The 21628-nt window shown below is 34.3% G+C and overlaps 1 protein-coding gene and 1 long non-coding RNA gene across 5 annotated transcripts; both read right to left on the bottom strand.

Annotated features, from left to right (window-relative positions):
• Positions 1-315: 315 nt before the first annotated feature.
• On the bottom strand, positions 316-10376 carry LOC132635519 (poly [ADP-ribose] polymerase 2). Of its 4 annotated transcripts, none has more exons than XM_060351952.1 (22): positions 10074-10376; positions 8898-9162; positions 7811-7920; positions 7605-7686; positions 7038-7273; positions 6645-6906; positions 5742-5842; positions 5543-5624; positions 5002-5237; positions 4548-4671; positions 4401-4456; positions 3461-3534; positions 3278-3324; positions 3024-3073; positions 2481-2543; positions 2095-2175; positions 1751-1861; positions 1559-1634; positions 1324-1466; positions 1072-1145; positions 813-918; positions 316-597 (listed from the first exon to the last, which is right to left on the bottom strand). In XM_060351952.1, exons 1-22 carry the CDS (start codon positions 10161-10163, stop codon positions 505-507), a joined length of 2562 nt encoding a protein of 853 aa, XP_060207935.1. In that variant the 5' UTR covers positions 10164-10376; the 3' UTR covers positions 316-504. The 4 variants fall into 4 exon arrangements, 3 of the variants coding, with proteins under 3 accessions (XP_060207935.1, XP_060207937.1, XP_060207936.1); XM_060351954.1 differs by having other exon boundaries at positions 5742-5818; XM_060351953.1 differs by having other exon boundaries at positions 7811-7911.
• A 3482-nt stretch (positions 10377-13858) lies between these two features.
• LOC132635518 (uncharacterized) lies at positions 13859-18840 on the bottom strand. The gene is made up of 2 exons (XR_009580584.1): positions 18479-18840; positions 13859-14119 (listed from the first exon to the last, which is right to left on the bottom strand). It is a non-coding gene; the product is annotated as an uncharacterized LOC132635518 (long non-coding RNA).
• Positions 18841-21628: the final 2788 nt, after the last annotated feature.

Genomic DNA, 21628 nt, shown 5'->3' with positions numbered 1-21628 from the left:
GGATCGCTGAAACTAAAATGAACCAAAGAATCGACATCTGAAATTGTCTGACATAATCTTCTACACGTGATAATTCAGTTTATATTAGCTAACATTGGTATTAATAATTTAACGGAAAATGAAAATGCTCAATTTTGAAGAAATTAAGGGTTGTATATACGACCTGCCGAATTTAAGGGACCGTTTGTGTTAAAAACTCAAATTGTGACATTCTAGTTCCCACTCACATTAATCCCAGAGGAACTAAATTCAAGCAGCAATTTTATGCTCTACAAGGAGCACACAAGCAAAGATAGTGCTGATACAAAAGGAGGATTTAACAAGAGCATTCCATAAATACCTAACCAGTGGCTAGTTTTTCTCATTTTTGTGGATATAATACTACCTAGCTAGAATCACGTTTACGATTCAAATGTATCAAAATTTACATGATACAATGCCTAAACAAAATTCCTCATATTCTAAACTTAAAGATGAAATTCCATAACCAGACATTCACAAGGATTATCTCCCATAATTGAACTCAACATGGATAACATAGCGCATCCTTATTTGTTCCACATTGTAAACTATGTACTCATTATACAACAAACTACCCTGCAAAAAGATTTAAACAATATTTAGTATGACATCCAATGAGCATATATGGCACAAGGCCTAAGGGACTAGGCAGCTAGGACGCGAAGTTCATTTTAACACAAAAGGTAGGATTTCTCATTCATAATTTCACAATCATGAACATCATATGCACATAACGCTTCAAGCAAATGGAATAGTGAAATAAAGATGGTGTCAGAAACAAGAGAGCAAACCTTGCTGTTTGGCTGCTCCTTAGGATTTCCCAAAGGAACGATTACACCATCTTCAAGTACTTGAGCTTTTTCAAAATCTGGGGCCGTGGCACCGACTCCTTTAGTGCTGCAATATCAGGAATCATGATATGCCCATGAATCATTCTTTTCCAGCTCAAAAACAGGTTTCTCTATAACCACAAACTACAGTTTTCTTCTTTCTTTTGTTGTATTTTGAGTTTACTATCTGAGCAATAACATAAAATGAAAAGAATGAAACCTTAGCTTTCCCGAAGGCAACTTATCAGCACTGCAGTTGGCTGACAGCAGCTCATTCATGTCACCGAGAGCAACCTGTAAGGAAAGTAGAAAGATCATTAATTTTCCCTCCTATCCAGAGCTTGAAAAAGAGAAGATGTGAAACAGAAAGCTGGATATAGAGAGGTTGTGGCTCACAAAAAAGGATTTGTCTAAAGGAGTGACATAAAAATGAGAGGGAAAAGAACTGGGCTAGATTGAAGGGCTAACTAACCTCACACAACAGAAGCACACCATCCCTAGCAGAAGAGGAAGCAAAGCAATAATTTGCACTTTTGGAGAACATATCAGCAAAATAAACACCTTTCCCAAACATGTACCCTGTCGAAGGTGCTTCTGGAGGAGCAATTCGTAAACCTAGTGTATCACGGGGGAATCAATCATTAAGGGATTATAAGATGACTTAAAATACGCTTGAAGAAATTTAAACAAGAGAATAAGCAAACAACCCTGTGAAAGAATGCCAGCCCAGTTTGTGAGCCGAGAACCATGCCATAAAAGCATCCTATTACTTGTATCAAAGAACTGCTTACAGAGAGAGTTACACAGATTTTACATCAATCTTGGGTGGTAGAAGTAGTTAAAAGTTAATAAAATAGAAAAACCTGTTGTAATGAATTTTATGAGACTTCAGAGTTCACCTTCTGGAATCTTTCAGTTTCACCTTCTCTTGACGCCCTTAATACTTGAACAATATTGGCAGCATAACCAGAATGTGTTTTTGCATGAGTGTTCTTCATGTAGCTCTCAATCTGACCAAAAATAACACTATTCAGCTTCATACACTCCAGAGATGAATAATAATCTGAGACGAAAATAAAGATAATACAAGACATGACGTGCTGATTACTCCATGCACCAGATGAACAAATAAAATACACAATGTTCATACTTGTCTTGCTGATCAACACACTGAATGAAGGAATACAATAATCAGAAGATGAAAGACCGTGAAGTAACAGATCCAATAAAAGAAAATTCATACCATTTGAAATTCCTGGGAACCAATTTCAACTGGAATAAGTTCGCAACGAAGTTGTTCATATTGATAATACAAGGGATCCTCCTACAAGAAGATGACGCCAATTCTGAGTCATATCTCAAACATCAAAACAGTTATTGTGTGCAAAAGCAAATTAAGTTGTGCTAAAAGCCAGATCTGTTGGAACATAGCTTCAACCAAGACCGTTTTCTTTATTATTTCAAAGATAAATCAAGAATCATTCAACTGATAATGCACCAAGATGGAGAAAAAAGTTATAGTATTTCTTAATTTTTGAGCTTTCAGAATATCTATATATACAAAAAAGAATATTCTTATTGCACCAAAATTAAAGAGAATACTTTCAACCGGACTCGGCAAAGCAGTACCTGTATTTTTGTGTTATCCTCCAATAACTTAGTTGCTACTTCAATTTCAGCAAGAGCTTCGACCTTTTCGTTTCCAAGAGTTTTACCACAGCAAAAAGATCAGGTAGAAATAAGTAAAACAATAGACAAGCAGCACGAGAATAAACGTAGAAAAATATTGAACTAAAATTTCATTGTGAGGATAATTTGTGACTGACGCCAGCTAATCTCAACTTTCTAATATATGCTTTGTTAGCTCATCTGCATAAACCACATACATATCCTACAGTTGAAGGCGTACAATAGGACAACTTAGAACCAACTCATTGGTAGGGAACGTCAACTAACAGTAATAAGAAATTCATGCTTCAAGATGGACATAACAGTTGATGAAACATCAAACGATCAGTCAGTCCTACAACTGCCAAAAGCACTACAAAGCAGACACTTTCACCCCTTTAACTGAGGATGCACACCTATGACAGTGTAATACATAGAGAATAATGATCAGGAGGAAAGAGAAAAGGAGTGAATTTAGAAAAGAGAAAAAAAAAAAAAAGTCACCATTTCAATTTTGCGTTTTAACTTCTGAGGGGTGTCGATGACAAATTCACCTGACAGTACGACAATGAGTATATTAGTAAGTTACACGAAAATTATCTAACAGAACCACCAACATTACCATCTACCTAAAGTAACTGAGGAAAAAAAGGACACAGGGAAAAAGAAAGACTGGAGGATCATGCAAGCAGATGAAGCTGGACAAGGAGGGAAAATGAGGCTTTGCTGGAAAAGGAAAAGGAACTAAGATGACTTACGCATCTTCTTGAAGCCAAAATCATGAGGAATGACTGTATAGAATTTACTGCGACATAAAAATGATGAAAATATCAGCAACCATACATTCATGGTTACAAAATACTCCTGAAGCTTCTAAAGCTCCAGAAATAACGTGGTTAGGGATAAGCAGACAACTTGCAGTAGGGATGAAGCAAACTTACCTGCTCAAATCTTCAAGCAGTGTTCTGTTAGACTGGCCAATTACATCAGAAATCCTATTCAAGACATCATAGCCCTAAACAGAGACAAACTTTTAGTTGAACAATCCAGAGTAATTCTCTTTTTTCTCTCATTTGTTAATCCATTTACTTATGAGATAATTACAGTCCAATGTCTTTCGGTAATCCAATTTACAAAATAGCCAGCAAATGTATAGGTTTTGTATAGTAAATATAAATATACATATAATATACTTATTGTACAGATAATATACATATAAATATAATACACACAAAATATACATAATCAGTGTATATGTTTTGTATATTTTAGCTAGCGCTCGTAATTAATTTCGGCTGACGGGTCAAAAATGAAAACAGCCCTTATTTGTTTATGTCTTGGTAAGTGTAGTAAAGCATGATAGATGTCGTCCTACCTAACTACTTTCTCCCTATACACCCTTCAATACTTTTAATTCTCCGTGCCTAATTTTTTCATTTCTTCTGCAAAGACCTTGTGAAAGCCCTCTGCATCAGATTCAAGTCGGGCAATCTAGCAACAACACAGAGAATTTTCCGCCCTCCAGGACAGCACCAATCAATACCTCAAAGCTTTGATGAGGAAATATTAGTGGGAGTAAAACTATATCTCATCAAAAAAAGAATTATATAATAGAAATAAGTTATACTATTTAGAATGTTTCATTCCTACATAGAAGGAATAGAACATCAGGAGGAAATGGTAAAGTCAAATCAAGTAAAACTGGAACCAAAGATATATCAAACTTTGAAGATAACTTAGGTTTAAGGGAATCTTTACATGATTTGGCATAAGCTTCATCGACTATTTTTCATTCAGGACCACACAGATTTAAATAAATGAAGACAAAAATAAGTGGTTTAGAAATGAGACACTAAAGCATAAATCACACCAGATACTTGCCTTCAAAATAGTTGTTTTGCTCAATTTACCGAGTGGCAACTTGTTGGCGTTGTACCCTGTTCAATAATAACAAGGATATATATCAGTTATTATAGAAGTGATGAATATCAAGATAAGAATCATTATGGTGTGAAAGAAGTGCTAAACCTATTTCCATCATTTGCTGCCTCATCATATTGATGTCGCAAATAAGGGATATGAACTTTGCAATTGGAGCCTCCACCTTAGTCTCACGAGGTTGAATTGGTACTTGGTTGGACTGTACTTGGACCTGTTTGAGAGGTTCATGAAGCCCTCAGATCAGTATACATCACTTTATATATATAGCATTGTCGACTTGATAAACAAGAACGGTACTTCAAACCGAACTGCTTATTCATATGATAGGAATATTTCAAGTTATTGCGTGAATTTTGTCAGAACTGAACTCGGATGCAACAGCAGAAAATAGAGCAAAAGATTCTAAGTTGATGGAAAAAATAACGAGTTTAACACATCTACACAATTGCGCTATAGAGCAATAGATTCTACATCAATTCAGAAATAATAAGTTTACTACATCATTGTCCCAACAGAGTACAAGTAACTTCAAACAACTTACTGATGACTCTTTCCCGTTGTCATCATAGTCCATTTCCAACCAAGCATATTGCTTTGGTTGACAGAAAAAATCTTTGCGGTTAGACCAATAGTTCTTGGTCTTCTCATAGAATTTGCTCTCAAACTCAGATGTGGCCTCATTAGCGGACGTATAGGGACCATTGATCTTCGTTCCACCTTTTGCACCAACTCTGCCCCATCTTGTGTAAACAAGGAAATTCCCACCACTATCATTCTCTGCAATCAGATGAATAGAATCAGGCCGAACAAAAATGGAGAAGGGTAATGACACAATGTAGAAAGTTTCAAATATGCAAGAGTTCTGATTGTTTCCAGAACATGATGAACCAAAATACAATATCACAGCTTTTGTCAGGGTTGACCCACCATCAGAAGTAGTCAGAGGATTTATCCACCAATTAACTGGAACAATTTATAGTATATATTGCTCCACGGCACGGAAAACTACTTTAAAAGGAAAACCAAGCAGCAGTTTGCTTCCAACAAATTAAGACTATATGAGGCAACAATTAGAGAATAACCTAGAACTTGAATGATATAAAACTTGTTATTGTTGCTCCCCACATTTGTTTGGTTCAATGTGGCATCATAAATCTCCTTGCCCTGCATATCAACAAGAATTCATTGAATCCAAATGAATTTTGTTAGAAGGATAAGAGAAAAAAGAACAATGCAAATACTTCTTTGCAGTGAGAAGCAAACACTTTCTAAAATACTTACTTGTTGCAGGACATGGTAACGTGTCTTGATGTCATCTGGCAAGTAGTGATCCAAAACAGCTGCACCCTTCTTTGTTGCTGTGACCAATTTCTCTGTCTCAACTTCATCCCCAACAGCCAAATATTTTAACAGTAAACAAGACACAATAATTTCTCACTAAAAAGGGATGAAAAGGACAACCAAGATGAATAGAGTAAATAATCAAGTTAGTTTCAGGCTAGACTGCCGCACTAAGTCGAACACACACCACTTAACTACGTTTCTATAGTAACCAGTACTATAATATAGTGCATTAGTACCATTCTGTAGCATTAACTACTGTAGTATATACCAGTACTTATGATAACAGTCCACTGTCTAAAAGCTTTCAGAAAAGTTCCAGGCTACTTAACAGCTACTCCCTACTTTCAAAATTTAGTCACTTTTGATTTAACCGATCCCTTTGCAAAAAAAAAAAAAAAAAAAAAGTTAGACAATCACAAAGCTATATGAAAAGTGTAATAATATGCAGACGTGTCATCTCAAATTGACGATTTAGTATTACACTTAAAAGTTATTGGTCATAGCCACTTTCTTTCGCAAAGCAAAAAATCTAAAATTATGCGACGAAGTAAAATGTCAAATCAAAGTATAAGACAAGACTAAACATAATCGCGCAAACAAGCAGTAAACCAGTATAAATAACTCTTCCCCTTGGTCTGACTAACTTTTAGGGTAATACTTCACTAAAAATCTCCAAATTTTGTATAGAATTGCAATCAAAGAATCTAAGTTTGGGTTCCAAAACAAAATAGTTATGTTAATAAATTAAGTGATGGTTAAATTTCATAAGATTTTAACTTTATGACAGTTAATTTGGTATAAAGTAGAACAAGAGATTTGTCCACACAGCAAGTTCAATACCTCCAAGATCATCTTTTGACTCATTATTCTGTGAATCAGCAGCAGCAGAAAGCCTCTCAACAAGTTCTTTCTTCGACCCAGTACTGGAAATCCCAAGAGAAGTGGCTACCTCCCTTAACTCCTTAACACTCATCTTCTTATACTCCTCCACAGCATTTATCTTCCCTGACCCAATTAAGTCAGAATCAACCTTCGATCTTTTCCTGTCACCATTCAATTGCTTCTTGTTTGCCTCCTCAATAGCCTCCTCCAATCTCTTTACCTGCAATTTCCCCAAATGGGTACTCAATGAAACCAAGAAATGCACGAAAAAAACAAGCAAGAGACATGTTTGAGCCTAGCAGAGGCAGCATCCGGTGCATCCTTCCCATCTACACAATTTAAACAACTTACTGATGACTCTTTGCCATTTCCATCATAGTCCATTTCCGACCAAGCATATTGCTTTGGTTGACAAAGAAAATCTTTGCGCTTAGACCAATAGTTCTTGGTCTTCTCATAGAATTTTCTCTCAAACTCAGATGTGGCATCATCGGCGGACATATAGGGACCATTGATCTCCGTTCCACCCTTTATACCAACTCTTCCCCATCTACTGTAAACTAGGAAATTCCCACCACTATCACTCTCTGCAATCAGATAAATAGAATCAGGCCAAACATATGGAAAAGGGTAATGAAACGATGTAACATCACAAACATTTCAACTATGCAACAGTTCTAATTGTTTCTAGACATGATGAACCAAAATACAATATTCACAGTTGTTCTTAGGGTTGGCCCACCAATCTTAAGTAGACACATGATTTAGCCACCAATTAACTGGAACAATTTATAGTATATATTGCTTCCATAGCACAGAAAACCTCTTCAAAAGGAAAACAAAACATCTTTTACACTTTGCTAGGTAGTATGCCTCCAACAAATTAAGGCATATATGAGGCAACAGATAGAGAATAACCTAGAACTTGAATGATATAAAACTTGTCATTGTTGTTCCCAACATTTGTTTGGTTCAATGTGGCATCATAAATCTCAGTGCCCTGCATATCAACAAGAATTCATTGAATCCAAATGATCCTTATTAGGAGGATAAGAGAAGAAAATAAAAGAACAATGCAAATACTTCTTCGCAGCCTGAAGAAAAAAGTTTCCAAAAAGACTTACTTGTTGCAGGACATGGTAACGTGTCTTGATGTCATCTGGCAGGTACTGATCCAAAACAGCTACACCCTTCTCTGCTGCTGTGACCAAATTCTCTGTCTCACCTTCATCCCCTGGTGCCAAATATTTTAACAGTAAACAAGACACGATCATTTCTCACTAAAAAAGGGGATGAAAAGCACAACCAAATAGATAGAGTAAATAGTCAAGTTAGTTTCAGGATAGACTGTAGCCCTGAGTCATTTTACTACATTTCTGTGTTAATCGGTATAATATAGTGCATTATTACCATTCTGTAGCATTAACTACTGTAGTATATACAAGTATTTACGATAATAGTCCACTGTCTAAAAGCTTCCTAAAAGAGTTCAATTCTACTTAGCACAAAGCTACTCCCTAAGTTTCAAAATGTAGTCACTTTTGATTAAACCGATTCACTTTGCAAATAAAAAGTTAGACAATCACAAAGCTATATGAAAAGTTTAATAATTTGCAAAGGTGTCATCTCAAATTGACAAGTTAATAATACACTTAAAAGTTATTGGTCATAGCCACTTTCTTTTGCAAAGTCAAAGGAAAAACTATGCGACGAAGTAGGAAGTAAAATGTAAAATGTCAAATCAAATTATAAGACAAGACTTAACATAATCGCGTAAACGAGTACTAAACCAGTATAAATTACTCTTCCCCTTGGTGTGCCTAACTTTGAGGGTGATAGTTCACTTAAGATATCCGAATTTTGGATAGAATTGCAATCAAAGAAACTATGTTATAGAATTGCAATCAAAGAAACTATGTTTGGGTCCCAATGCAAAGCTAGTTTTTTTGTTTTGATAACCGTGGTGTCCGGATCAGCTTGCCTGATTCCACTAGATACCTGACACCTTCCACCAGCAACAAGTACCGGGTAACTTTGTCCACCAAGGTTAGGAAAGATGGGAAGAAATCACCTAGTGTTTTTTGTCCAAAGCAAAGCTAGTTATGTTAATGAATTAACTGATGGTCAAATTTCATTAATTTTAAGTTTTATGAGACAGTTAATTTGGTAGAAAGTAGAAAAAGAGATTTGTCCACATAGCAAGTCGAATACCTCCAAGATCATCTTTTGACTCATTATTCTGTGAATCAGCAGAAGCACAAAGCCTCTCAACAAGTTCTTTCTTCGACCCATTACTGGAAATGCCACGAGAAGTGGCTAACTCCCTTAATTCCTTAACACTCATCTTCTTAAAATCCTCCACGGCATTCATTTTCCCTGACCCAATTGAGTCAAAATTATCAACCCTCGATCTTTTCCTATCCCCATTCAGTTTCTTCTTGTTTTCCTCCTCGATAACCTCCTCCAATCTCTTTACCTGCAATTTCCCCAATATGGATACTCGATTAAAACCAAAAACTGCAACAAAAAATACAAGCAAGACACAAGTTTGAGCCTAGCTGAGGCAACACAACTATAACTGGCCTGACTAACACCATTATAGAAAAAGTACATACTCCCTCCTTTTCAATTTGTTTGTCTTACTTCCTTTTTAGTTGGTTTCAAAAAGAACGTCTCTTCCCTTTTTTGACAACTCTTTAATTCCAACTTTTCACATGGCATGTTTAAGACCATAAGATTAAAAAGCATTTTGATACATTTTACATATCTTTAGTATATATGAGGGTGTTTGATTGGACACAGAGTTTAAGAAATAAGGGAAGAATTTTGAAATTTGTGGTCCAAACTAAGCCTTAGATATTTTTGTAGCCGTAAATCATCTCATAAAGTTAAATTATTTCTACATATAGAAAGGTGATATTCTTTTTGGGACTGACTAAAAAGGAAAGAGTGTCATATAGAATGGGACCGAGGGAGGCTCAGTTGGTTGAGCATGGGGCTTGGAAGTCTTACGATCGAACCCCCCGCCTCCTACGACAACAGGGAATTTGCCTTCTGGGTCGAGCTTGTCGCACGGGGCTTGTCTAGTGCGGGTTATCTCTCCTGTGTGATTTGCGAGTTATTGCACAGGAGGAGCTGGGTTTACCCAATGCACACTAAAAAAAAAAAAAACTCAAAAGTATTGTTTACTTTCTTAAACTCCGTGTCAGATAAAAAAAGACAAATAAATTGAAACTGAGGTAATAACAAGCAAGACACAAGAGTTTGAGCCTAAGGCAATTCAAGGTGAAATCTTTCCATCTACACAATTACTGGGAACTATTACAGGCATGAATAACACCATTATAAAATAAAGAAAAGAATAATAGTGAGGTTGTAAGTGCTAACCAAAATGGGTTTGGTTCCAGTGGTGTCAAGACCACGAGTTGAAAGCTGCTTACGAAGGTCATCCACTTTAAGCTTGGCGATGGTGGCCATTGTTTGAATGTTTTCAGTGCTGACAAGTTATATACTATTGAGTACTACTTAGTAGCGAAGGGAAAAAAAAGACTTGCCAAGGAAGATTGTTGGCATAATTTGTGCAGCGCACGGTTTACCGCGGCTTTCCTTTCTGACTTTTGAAGAATTAAAATTCGGAAATTGGAATAGTCAAAGGGACTCTTGTCTTCTCCCCTTTTCTTCTCTCTTTTCTTTTCTAGTACATAAAAAACTTTTATGCATTTGCCCTGAACTTATATAAATAATACTAGTTGGAGAAGGCCGTGCTAAGTTCGGGCCCAAACTCATGAGACAAGAGTAATAACTTTAATTAAGGAAGTGTAATTTTTGTCATATTTTTTTGTTATAATTAATTTAATGTAATGACATGTTAATTTTGTCTTGTTGATAAGTCTTCACAATTATTAAAATTTCTTAGTTACATAATTTTTATCTTTAAAGTTGTGACGAAATGGTAAGTGCTCTTTTATTCTTAACAAGAGGCCTAGGTTCGAGCCCTTGGGATAGAGTCGTTTTGGCAGGGAGTGTTTTACCCGCAAAGCAAAGACCTTCCAATGCGAATCCGAATTAGTCAGACCCCAAAGCATATACCGGACACCGGATGAGAAATTAAAAAAAAATTAAAGATTTTTTTTTAGGAAGCAAGCTTGGTATGGAATTAGCAAACACCAAATTAAAGATACAAGTGATTCAATATTTAATAAACTAACATTATTTTGTAGAAAAATAAAGTTCACTTGGCGAAGCTCATAAATTTAAAAATATGTTGGCATTTTATGATTTTATGAGCATATAATTCTTTCGTTGTTCATAGAAGTAAACTCTTTTGGTATTTATAACTTCCTCTATTCCTTTTTATTTCATTTTAACGAATTTTTATTTATTCCAAAATAATTAATTTTTTTAAAAAGGTGTTAATAATTTCTTTCTAAAGTTACCCTTTTTAACAGATGATTTAAACTAACTTTCTAAAAAGTCTTTGCTTCTTTCTGTGAGTAAATGTGAAAAAAGTTAAAGGTTAATGTAGTCATAACATTCTTAATTAATATTTCAAATAACTTTCTTAATATGTGTGCAAACAACTAAAAAAATCAAATAATACTCAACGGGGACCGTGGGGGGGGGGGGGGGGGAAATTTCATGTGGTGAGAGTTTATGCTATTTATATATGATGATCTAATCTTAATTTTAGACGAAATTTTTAAAAAATTTAAATTCATTAATCATTAAAATGAACCTCAAGAAATAATTTAGTTCTTAGAATATATTTTATGATTAAAAAGATTACTTGATCGGTTTATCAAATTAGAGGTTTTTAAGATAATTTAATTGTTGACTTATAACGGCTTCATTTGAATTCTATAAGGAATTGCTCGTTAATGATTTCTGCTTTCATTATTTATTATACATCATTAGGTATTTGAAAAGAAATGAGTGAAATAACAAGTAACAATTACACGTAATAACAGAAATTTCAAAATGTATGTTTCCAAATAAATCTAATAATTTTATAAATATAATAATAATAATAATAATAATAATAATAATAATAATTCAAGAAACTTATAAAATAATTTTCTTTTTGAAATTATGCTAGAAAATGATTCAAGAGAGATCTCCACAAGCACATGTATGGATTGAAAATAATAAAAAAAAAAGCCTGAAAAAACATGTATGGATGACATGAGATATATTTAACCTATAATGAGATTTGATAAAGGTTCGGTTAGAAAAAAAGACAGGTAACATTGCCTAAATTTACGATAATGTAAAAGGATAAACAAAGTAAAATGTTTATTCTATTATATGTCATCTTTATTAATGATAAAATTCTACTAAGAGTGAAATGAAAAAAAAAAATAATTTTGCCTTGAATTTCTAAAACAATAAATAATTTGAAATAATTATTTTAATAGCCATGACAAATAATTTGAAACGGAGATGTAACAAAATAAGGGGCGGATCTACAAAAAGTTACACTATACCAATAAAAAAAGGTCCAAATGGAAGTGGTCTTAACAAAGAGACTCAGTTGTGTGAGGGTCCCTCTGCGTGACAAGTGTCCATTGTGGGCCATACAGGTTGCACATTGTGGTTTGGTTACTGAAGATTCACTGGGAACGAAGAAAGAGGACAAACAAATTGGGTATTGGGACCCACTTCCAGCCATATGTAGCCACTGGATTGCATTAAAAAATAAACCAAAATTACGATCCCACCCCTGTGAGAACGACTAAAATCCAATATCAGCGTTTATATATAGTAGTAAAATAAAGATATTCCCTTGGAGGTTAAATGGGCCCTTGTTATTAAAATGGGTTATGTTTGCTATTTTTTTCGAAAGCATAGCACCTTTTGACAATACAGTCCAACCTTCGTAACAACATCCGCGTATATGAGCATCTTTTTATAACAGTTAAGTTTTTTTGGAATCGATTTTTTTATGTTATATTTTATTTTTCTATAACAGCATTTTACATATAATAGCAACAATCAACTCCTTTATAATAGTACGCTCTTTGTAAAATTACCCCCATATAACAGTTATCTTCTTCTTATGATAATATAAATAACTAATCATCTTTATAAAAATAGAATATATATAATTACCAATAATAAGTGTAGAGATTTTGACTGAATATCTTAATACACTATTTATGACAAACAATATTATATGAATTTATATTTCCATCATTAATAGATTTTCTTTCGTTATACAAAGTGTGATTAAGTTTAGGATTTGACAATTACAAATGAAAAATTAGATTTTATGCATCTTTTTTTCCTATAACAAATATTATTACTCAAATGTCAATGATGTTACTCCTCTCCTTCCACCACTGTCATCTCCGCCAGCATCTCTTCCCCTTTCAAAGTGGAGAAGGGGTCGTCTATTTTTTCCTTTATTCGTGCAAAGCGTCATAGAAAGAAAAGTAGGAGTAAAAAGTTGTATTTCCTTAATTGGTTAATTTATTTTAGGAAAAATAATATTTACTAGAATTTGAGAAAGAACAGTACAGAAAGAGTTGCATAGCTTATTTAAGACAAGGTAAGAAGATTTAAGTTTGATTACATTTAGAGAAAAACAAGGAAAATATGAAAATGAAAATCGAATATCTACAGGCAAATTGGTAGCACTGGTCTGTGTATATTTCCTTTACAAACCACAAGAATGTAGTAATAAAATTCTACGTGAATGCACGTATTTGAAAAAGATTAGACCTAAAAGTAAGTCAATTATAAGAATAAAACTTGACTAGGTTAAAACATTTTAATTTATGTTGCCCCACACAATCACACATTCTTTAGATGAGTGCGTGTAGAGTTACTCTACATTAAACTCATCTTGACAAATTCTCTCGAGTATATATGAACTTCATTTTGATTGCTTAACAAAGTAGAGTAGTTGATATTTTTTTCTTTTTAATTTGTGCGTGAAATATGTGAATTTTGCTAGCTTAAAGTTCCACCAACGAATCCATGGTTTGATGTTGCGGTTTGCTGTTTCTACACTTTATTCTTCACATAAATATTTTTCTCAGGTACGCAGCTTTCTATTCTATTTCCCTTCAAAAAAAAAAATTGCTTTTTTTCCCTCACGGAAGTAGGGGGTGGGGGCAGAGATTAGGGTCATATATAAATTAACTCGTGGAAATATTATAGGAAAAAAGAAAGAAACAAAACATCAGTGTTTGAACTTTTATTGTTTTCTAGTTTACAGTATTCACATAATGTTCATTCTATTTCACAAAGCAACCACCATCAGCTTGGACTCTGCTTTTTTAACAGAGTATTTACTAATTCAAAGGTTTGAGAACAAAAGCAAGCAATTTCCCAAGAAACAGGACATGTTATTCCGAGTTACTTGGAGGCTTTTCCTTTGGATGCTTGGAGCCATAGTGATCAACAAGTTGGTTTTGATTTGCTAGCTGCGCCTGAAAAAACAAAACAAACTGCTTAATTGAAAGCCTCATAAAACCAACAAAGACCATTGCATGCCTTGAGAAAAGGAGTACAGCACATATGTTGACAATTCAACATAGAACATGTAGCATTTGATTAAACCTAGTGCAACTATAAAGCAAGTTTTAATCATTTGTGGTACAAATTTTTTCCCGGTCTAAACATGTAATATGACGGACCCAAAATACAAATCTGCTTATAGCTCTTGAACGCAGTAATCTGCAAGGCACTGAAGCCTGATTAAATGTAAATCAAATGCCTAACAAGATTCACTACTTGAACATAAGAGAACACATGAATGAACTAGCAAAGACACGTATATTAATGTTGCTAAGCTTCTTAAAGACTCGAGAAGATAATGAGCTTTTTCACTAAAACGCGTTCTGCCTACATGATCAGCACTAGAACAAGTACTCACAGAAAATGATGTGTGACTCATAAATTTCTGTAAGAACATTTCTGTGAAGGAGAACAAATCACTTCCCACAGTGACCATTGATCATTTGAAGAAAAAGGCTCAAAGGCAAGTGTCTAGATGCCAGAAGAAGCTGATTTACCTTATTTGGTAAAGACTTACTTGCACGGGTTTTCATCAAACCGAGAATGCATATCACTTAATCATGGTTAAGTGACAAATGTAGGTAACACTTCTTTTGCATTCATTGGTTTGATGTAAACAGCGGGTGCAGGTAAGTTTTTCTCCTATCTTACACATAATGACATGAAAACTTGTTCCTACACTCAAAATAATTTTTTTTTTTTAAAAAAAAAAAAAAAAGAACATAGGCATGAAATTACTAAGGAGTCTGTGACCAGCGTCATTTCATGAGAAAGAAAACTTGACCATTTAAACAAATATACTCGAGGAAAAAACATAGACCTTGATAATTCTAAAGACTGGGAAAAGTTTTCTACACATGGATCACTACAAGGAAGGACGGATAGTGTGGGTTGCTATGGCAATGACAGGTAAGAAAGGACTCCTGGGAGAATAGGAGAGGGGATTGTGGAGCATCTAGCCACTGCCCTTTCAAAGGGGTAAAGCCGATTTTCTCTTTCCAAGTTTTTGTTTACGAGAGTGCATTCACTTGAGAAGGGATAAATTGTTATGTGCTTTGAGTATAATGAGAAGGGGACTGCACCGTAACGAGCAAACAAAACAAGTCATAGCTCTGGAAGTGGCCTCAAATCTTCAAATCTGGACATGATTTGGACAGGTCATAGAGCAAGTCATAATGAATTAACTACTCCCTCTCCCCAACACCTTCCGCTTAATATGGCAATTTTAAGTTGTTTTTCTCTCAGGCGAGGAGCAGCACATCATATCACTTATTGACAGTGCTAGGCATGATTATCCTCTAAAACTTCTACGGGAGAATGTATTTGGGGACATCGACAAGGAACAGCTATTGGAAGGACACAGAAGAGGAAAAGGCCAATGAGGTTGTTGTTGTTGTTGTTCTGTAATACTTGAGATTCATTACATGTACTGCTTCTTTCCCATGTTCAACCACAGCCATCACAGTTGAACTGATCAGTCCGCTCTGAATTTGAAAACACTACGCATATAGCAGCATCACTAATTTCACTCCAACTCCACAAATGATGTTATACCATAAAACGAATTCAAACGGATAATCATTGTTCACTTGATATACTTTTTGGGTTTTTGTTTGTCAGAAGGAGGGCAATATGTTGAAGAAATTATGCACATTCCTTTTCATTATAGGTATTCTGAAGGACAATTGACCAATCAAAGAAAATTTCTAATGCCAATAGATTACTTCTCAAAGATAGCAGTTTAAACAACCTTAGAAACTCTCTTGTACAATCAGTATTTCTTAGTTTTCAACATGTACAATCAGTATCTCTTATGTGTCAAAATGTACAATAAATATTTCTTATGGCTATGGATCAGGTTTTAGCAGCTTTTTTGTGTATTTTGAGGGTTTTATATGAAGTACCCACCATGTCACACTCATTGAAAGGGTAAATGAAGAGTTCCTTCAAAGTTTCTTCCAGACACTCAATTGTCGATCTCTATCGCAGGGGAGCATGCCACTCCACATGCCTCCCTCCCCACACCCTGGGACCCGAATTCAAGACAAGTTAAGCTAAGAGTAATGCAACCAACAAAAAGGAACTCCACAATCAGCAGGCCACTTAGACACTTGAACAGCTAACAAGTTCCACAAAGTTAGCCCCACCCCAGGCATCCCTATGTAAGAAAGAATTTGGTTTAAGACAGAAGTCCCATGAGCAAGTATCAAACAAGCACAGAATCTTGACAGTAGAGACAAATTAACAAGCCTGAGGGAACAAAAGCACGAATAATGCCACTCTCAGTACTTAAAATAAAGAGAATGGTATAAAAAGAAAATATAAACAAGGAACACCAACTATACATGCCACTCTCGCTACCTAAAATAAAGAGAATGGTATAAAAAGAAAATATAAACAAGGAACACCCACTATATATGATGTACCACTATGCAGTTATTACCTTAGATCCAGCAAGCAGAATTGAGAGAACTCTCATGTATTACTATTGGACAAAGTTCCATGTAGGGCGTTTCAGACTCACAATGCTATAACAAAAATAGCTGAAATAATAGAACTATGAAGTTGTAATGCAGAATAAATAGCTAATTAGGAGGTACAAAAATGAGACAAAGTTTAGTTAGTGATTTGAGGCAATGAAAAAAGAGAAGTTATTCAGCCACCATTTTTCAATAACAAATTGTTAACACCTAACTAAAGTAGAATCCCAACATTCCACTACTATCATGAGTGTTAAACTCACAATTCCATTGCTAATATAGCTGAATAATTGTACTAAGAAGTTGTAATGCAGAATAAATAGCTAATTGGAAGGTAAAGAAAATGGGTCAAGGTTCATTAGTGATTTGAGGCAGTCGAAAATAAGAAGTCATTCAACCACCAATTTTCGAGAACATAGACTTGGGCCCTAACTAACATAGAATCCCAACATTTCACTAATCTCACGAGTAACGTGTTGGACTCACTAGATCCTGCAGTTTACTGGAACAGTTCCTAGAAAATAGATAGACAAAAGGAAAACTATGGCCAAGCTAACCACTATAAAGGAAAGTTACTACATCACCACAGGGAGCAAATATAAAATGTTTAAAGAACTCTGGATAACAAAGCAATCACTTGGTTATTATTTAGCTGTTCCCAATTTTCAACAGAAACATTCCCACTTGTCATGGGCAGCTGAATGACTTCAAGCAGCCTTGACCCTTTACAGTAAAGATACTTCAATATAATGGTGACTTCCTCCAGCATTATTTTTTGGGGGGGTCGTATATCAAAAGGTAAACTGCTAATAAATGAAGGAATAACAAACACCATGAAGCATTGTTCAAGGAATCTAACAAACTGCACACCGCAACCTAGTTCAACGGAAATACAGAAGCTCTGGCGCCAAACATAATAACCCATCCAATTATACAAACACTAGAAATCATCACATACTCCATGTTTCCTTATATTTTTACGATAAAAAGATTTTCATATTTCTATCTTAAACACAAATTGCCAATATATTTGAAATTATAAAATTACCTTCAGGAAAGTTTCAAGAAACATCTAAAAACCATAACAGATGAGGAATGTAATCCAAAAACAATAAAAAAATTGTGGGAAAGTAGTAAGCGAGTAAAGTGAAAAGGACAGGTACTATTACTAGGCAGTTGAATTAAGAACACGGGATAACTTCAGGCTAATACAATAACAAATGAGAAACGATAACTAACAGGTGCAACGGAAGCTACTTAACGGGGGTAGGAAGTTGGAACTTTATTATTAATACATATGGATAGCCCGATTAACCAACTATCAAATTCACATGCGCTTCATTTCAACGCTAACTTTTTTGTGGTGTTGTTTGGATGCCCAGAACAGGAAAAGAAAGTGCTGGAATGTTAAAAGTGTTGTGTAATTTTTCTTTGTGAATATTGTAAGCAAGAGAGTCTGGAGGAAATTTAAAAACTTTACCACAAGAAAGACGTCAGTTTGCAATTAAAACCTAATTTCCTTTCAAACAAACAAATACCATAACAATCATTTTTTGTTCCCTTTATTTTTACTTTAGATGCAAATTTCTTGTATGTATACATATTTGTTCAACTGACCCTTCCACAACGAAGGTTAGATGATTGCAAATACCTTCTCAACAACATCACCTACCAAAACTATACAAAAGAGGACTTAATAGATCCAGATTACCACCCATAAAAGAAAATTAAAAAAAAAAAAAAAAAGAAGCAGGTCGAATTGTGACGAAAAGGGTGATTGAGTTTTTTTACCTTACAAATGGGACAGATGACTTTGAGGCCAACAGCACGGGCTTCAAGTTGAGATCCTTTGCCTTTCTGATTTTTCTCAGCATTTTTCCGCTGGGCCTCTATCTTTTGCTTTCCCCTTGTCATCTCTCTCCAATGTACGCACCTACATTTACTCCGTTTCTACCCAATTTAGCTTCTCATCAGGGTCACTACGGTCTTTGCCTTGAGTTATTTTAACTCTTTTTTTTAGGCTTATCTATTACACTTACTTTTAGATCAAAAGAGCACAAAAATAAGCTAGAAATAAAAAATTATATACTCTCAAGACTTTTAGCTTTTAATTTATAAATTATTTTTAAAAAGTGAATTCAAACACTCTTACATCTTGATTGGGTACTTTTGGATGGTAATTATTACATTGAGTAGGATATTTATTTTCTTTGTTACTCAAATTTTATTATATAATACTATTAAATTTGTTTATTATATAATAACGAAAATTTGTCATCTTAGGTCATCAGTGATTTGGTGTATTTGTGTCATTAGCTTATGTTTGTCTCATCTTTCTTTTACTTATTATTTAATTTACTCTTTATTCATATTTTTTTAACAATAGCTATACCTTGATTCTTAAGTTTTTTTAATAATAATAATAATAATAATAATAATAATAATAAGCTTATTCCTCATATTGGTGGTGTATCACATAATGAAAAGAGATGTAATAATTTATCAAAAAAGATTAGAAAATGAGGATTATAGAGCCCTAATTACCATCTTGATGGACACTTCTAAATAATTGTCTCCCATAATAAGATTATTCATAACATAACAATTCAAGAGAATAAACAGTTCCTTAATTTTATACTTCAAACTTGATAAATCTATTCTCCTAATTTTTCCCATTTTCTATCTTTGTCCCCACCCCCACAACCCTCTGTCTCATGCCTCTCTCCCTAGAAAAAATCAAAACTGGTAAAGATCATTCCTCCCTCCAAAAGCAATATGTAACACTTCTCAAGAAGTACTTGAACATTTTGATCTTTAATGGATCATTTGAACCATTAATAATAGTACTTAGCAGACAACCCTTTCGGACAAATTAGATCTCGATACGATACTCTTGCATAAGGCTTAAGGTGGAAACTCTATTTATTAGTATTTTTTATATGATTTTTGAATTGTTATGGTGGAATGACGGTGGCTATGATAGAGATAGGATGCTTTCTCCCAATTAATAAAAGTAGGAAGATTGTAGCTTTGAATCTTGTGTAAAAAGATCGTCGAATGGATCCTTAGTCTGCTCAAAATTCGGTAGCACGAGAAAATTCAACGTCCGCATGAGCTCAGACTGAGATGAGGAAGTGGATGCGCTTTACAACAATAATAACAAAATACTAAGTGAATGCACCTTGATTTCCTCCTACTGATCTTTACTTAATATCGCAATAAAGTTGCCACCTATTTCTTGTGATGGTATGGCGAAGTATGTGTAACATACATATAGCATACACATGATATATTCCGTCGTGACAGCGGCAAGCATCACAAATTAGATGAATTTTGACGACCACAAATGGAGTTGAGAGGAGAACTTCGGCGACATTGTACTGACAGAACAACACCGACTAGAACTTGAGGGAAAAAAAGACAGGAGAATCTCCAAATTCCTTAATTTTGTGAGCTTTGATTGAGGTTGTATGTGTTTTGTAAAGGTTTTGTTGCTATATTTTGAAAGTGAAAAAAGTATTTTTATTTATTGTAAATATAAATTTATTTAGTATATCTATCTCTCATCTTTAAATGTGCCTTAAGGCAAACCCAAATCTAAATTAATTGAGTTAGTATATTTCAGATACCATATGGTTGTTTAAAAAAAAAAACTTTGAACTATTTCAAAATATTTATCGAGAGTATTCTAAAAGGAGAAATTTTTACAATAATTTGGACAAATAATAGCTAACGATTAAAGATAAATTTACCAAGTGGAGTATTTCGTTTAATCTATATGTGAATATTTTATACTAACATGTTTTTAAGTGACTTTACAAATTTACCAAATAAAAAGAACATATTAATAAGAGTATTTTGCTTCACATACCAATTATTCTGAGATTATGATGTGGCAATAACTATAAGGTGACAATAATACTTGAATTATGTAGGATTATGATACCGAAATCAACAATTAATTTTATCATGATAATATTGAATACACATATATTTATTTCGCATGCTATCACGTGTGAAGTGATATATTGTCACATAAGTTGTGCAAATATAATTTATGTGGAGTTTTATACCAAAACAACACGGTACATAAACAATTTGTAATACGATGTTTACTATAAACCAAACAATACATTCATAATGCAGAATTTCATGCTAAAAATAACAAATCAGACAAGCTATTAGCATTTGTATTCTAATGATCCGTACCTCCGGAATAATACTAGGAGTGTTTGTCATGTTAAGTAAGTCGTGTCATAAAGTATTTAAATCATATAATAGTCGTACGTTAAGTTTTGAAGTCAAGTAAGTTGTAATTTGAAAGTCGACAAAGGTCGTCGCAAGTTAGCATTCATGAGTTCCTCTATATTTTGATCATTTTCCTCGGAGCTTTTCTCCCTATGTATTTGGAGCTAAGGAGTGATCTACCTATCAAATCAAATGTCTAATAATCTAGTTTCCAATGCAGTAAACCGTTCATCGATATGACGTCAGAGCAAGAAGTTATGAGCATTCTACCATATATTGTCCGAGCCGAAAGGGATCTCGCTACCCGAGCTCATAGCGACCATGTTGGTCGCGATGGCAGTTATGATTAGTATACACAGCTGATAGCATTGTAGCATTAGTCTGACACTTATTATTACTTTACACAGCTAACAGCCCTTGTAGCATCAGTTTGGCAGTTCTGATTATTATATACAGTTGACAGCCCATTTAGCATCAGTTTGGTAGTTATGATTATTATGTACAGTTGATAGCTCTTGTAGTATTAGTGGGACAGCTATGATTCTAATTGTAACGACCCGTTTGGTTGTTTTGAGCTTTTACTCTGTTTTGTTCAAAATACCCTTCCTGTAGTCCCTTTGGGTATTTATGACTTACAGGGATGGGTGGCGCGGTTCCCGAGGCAATCAGACTTTTGAAATGAGATTATCGAGG

This window comes from Lycium barbarum, chromosome 4 (genome assembly GCF_019175385.1).
Source record: "Lycium barbarum isolate Lr01 chromosome 4, ASM1917538v2, whole genome shotgun sequence".
In the NCBI taxonomy this organism is placed as follows: Eukaryota; Viridiplantae; Streptophyta; class Magnoliopsida; order Solanales; family Solanaceae; genus Lycium; species Lycium barbarum.
This window is presented reverse-complemented; position numbering and strand designations above follow the sequence as displayed.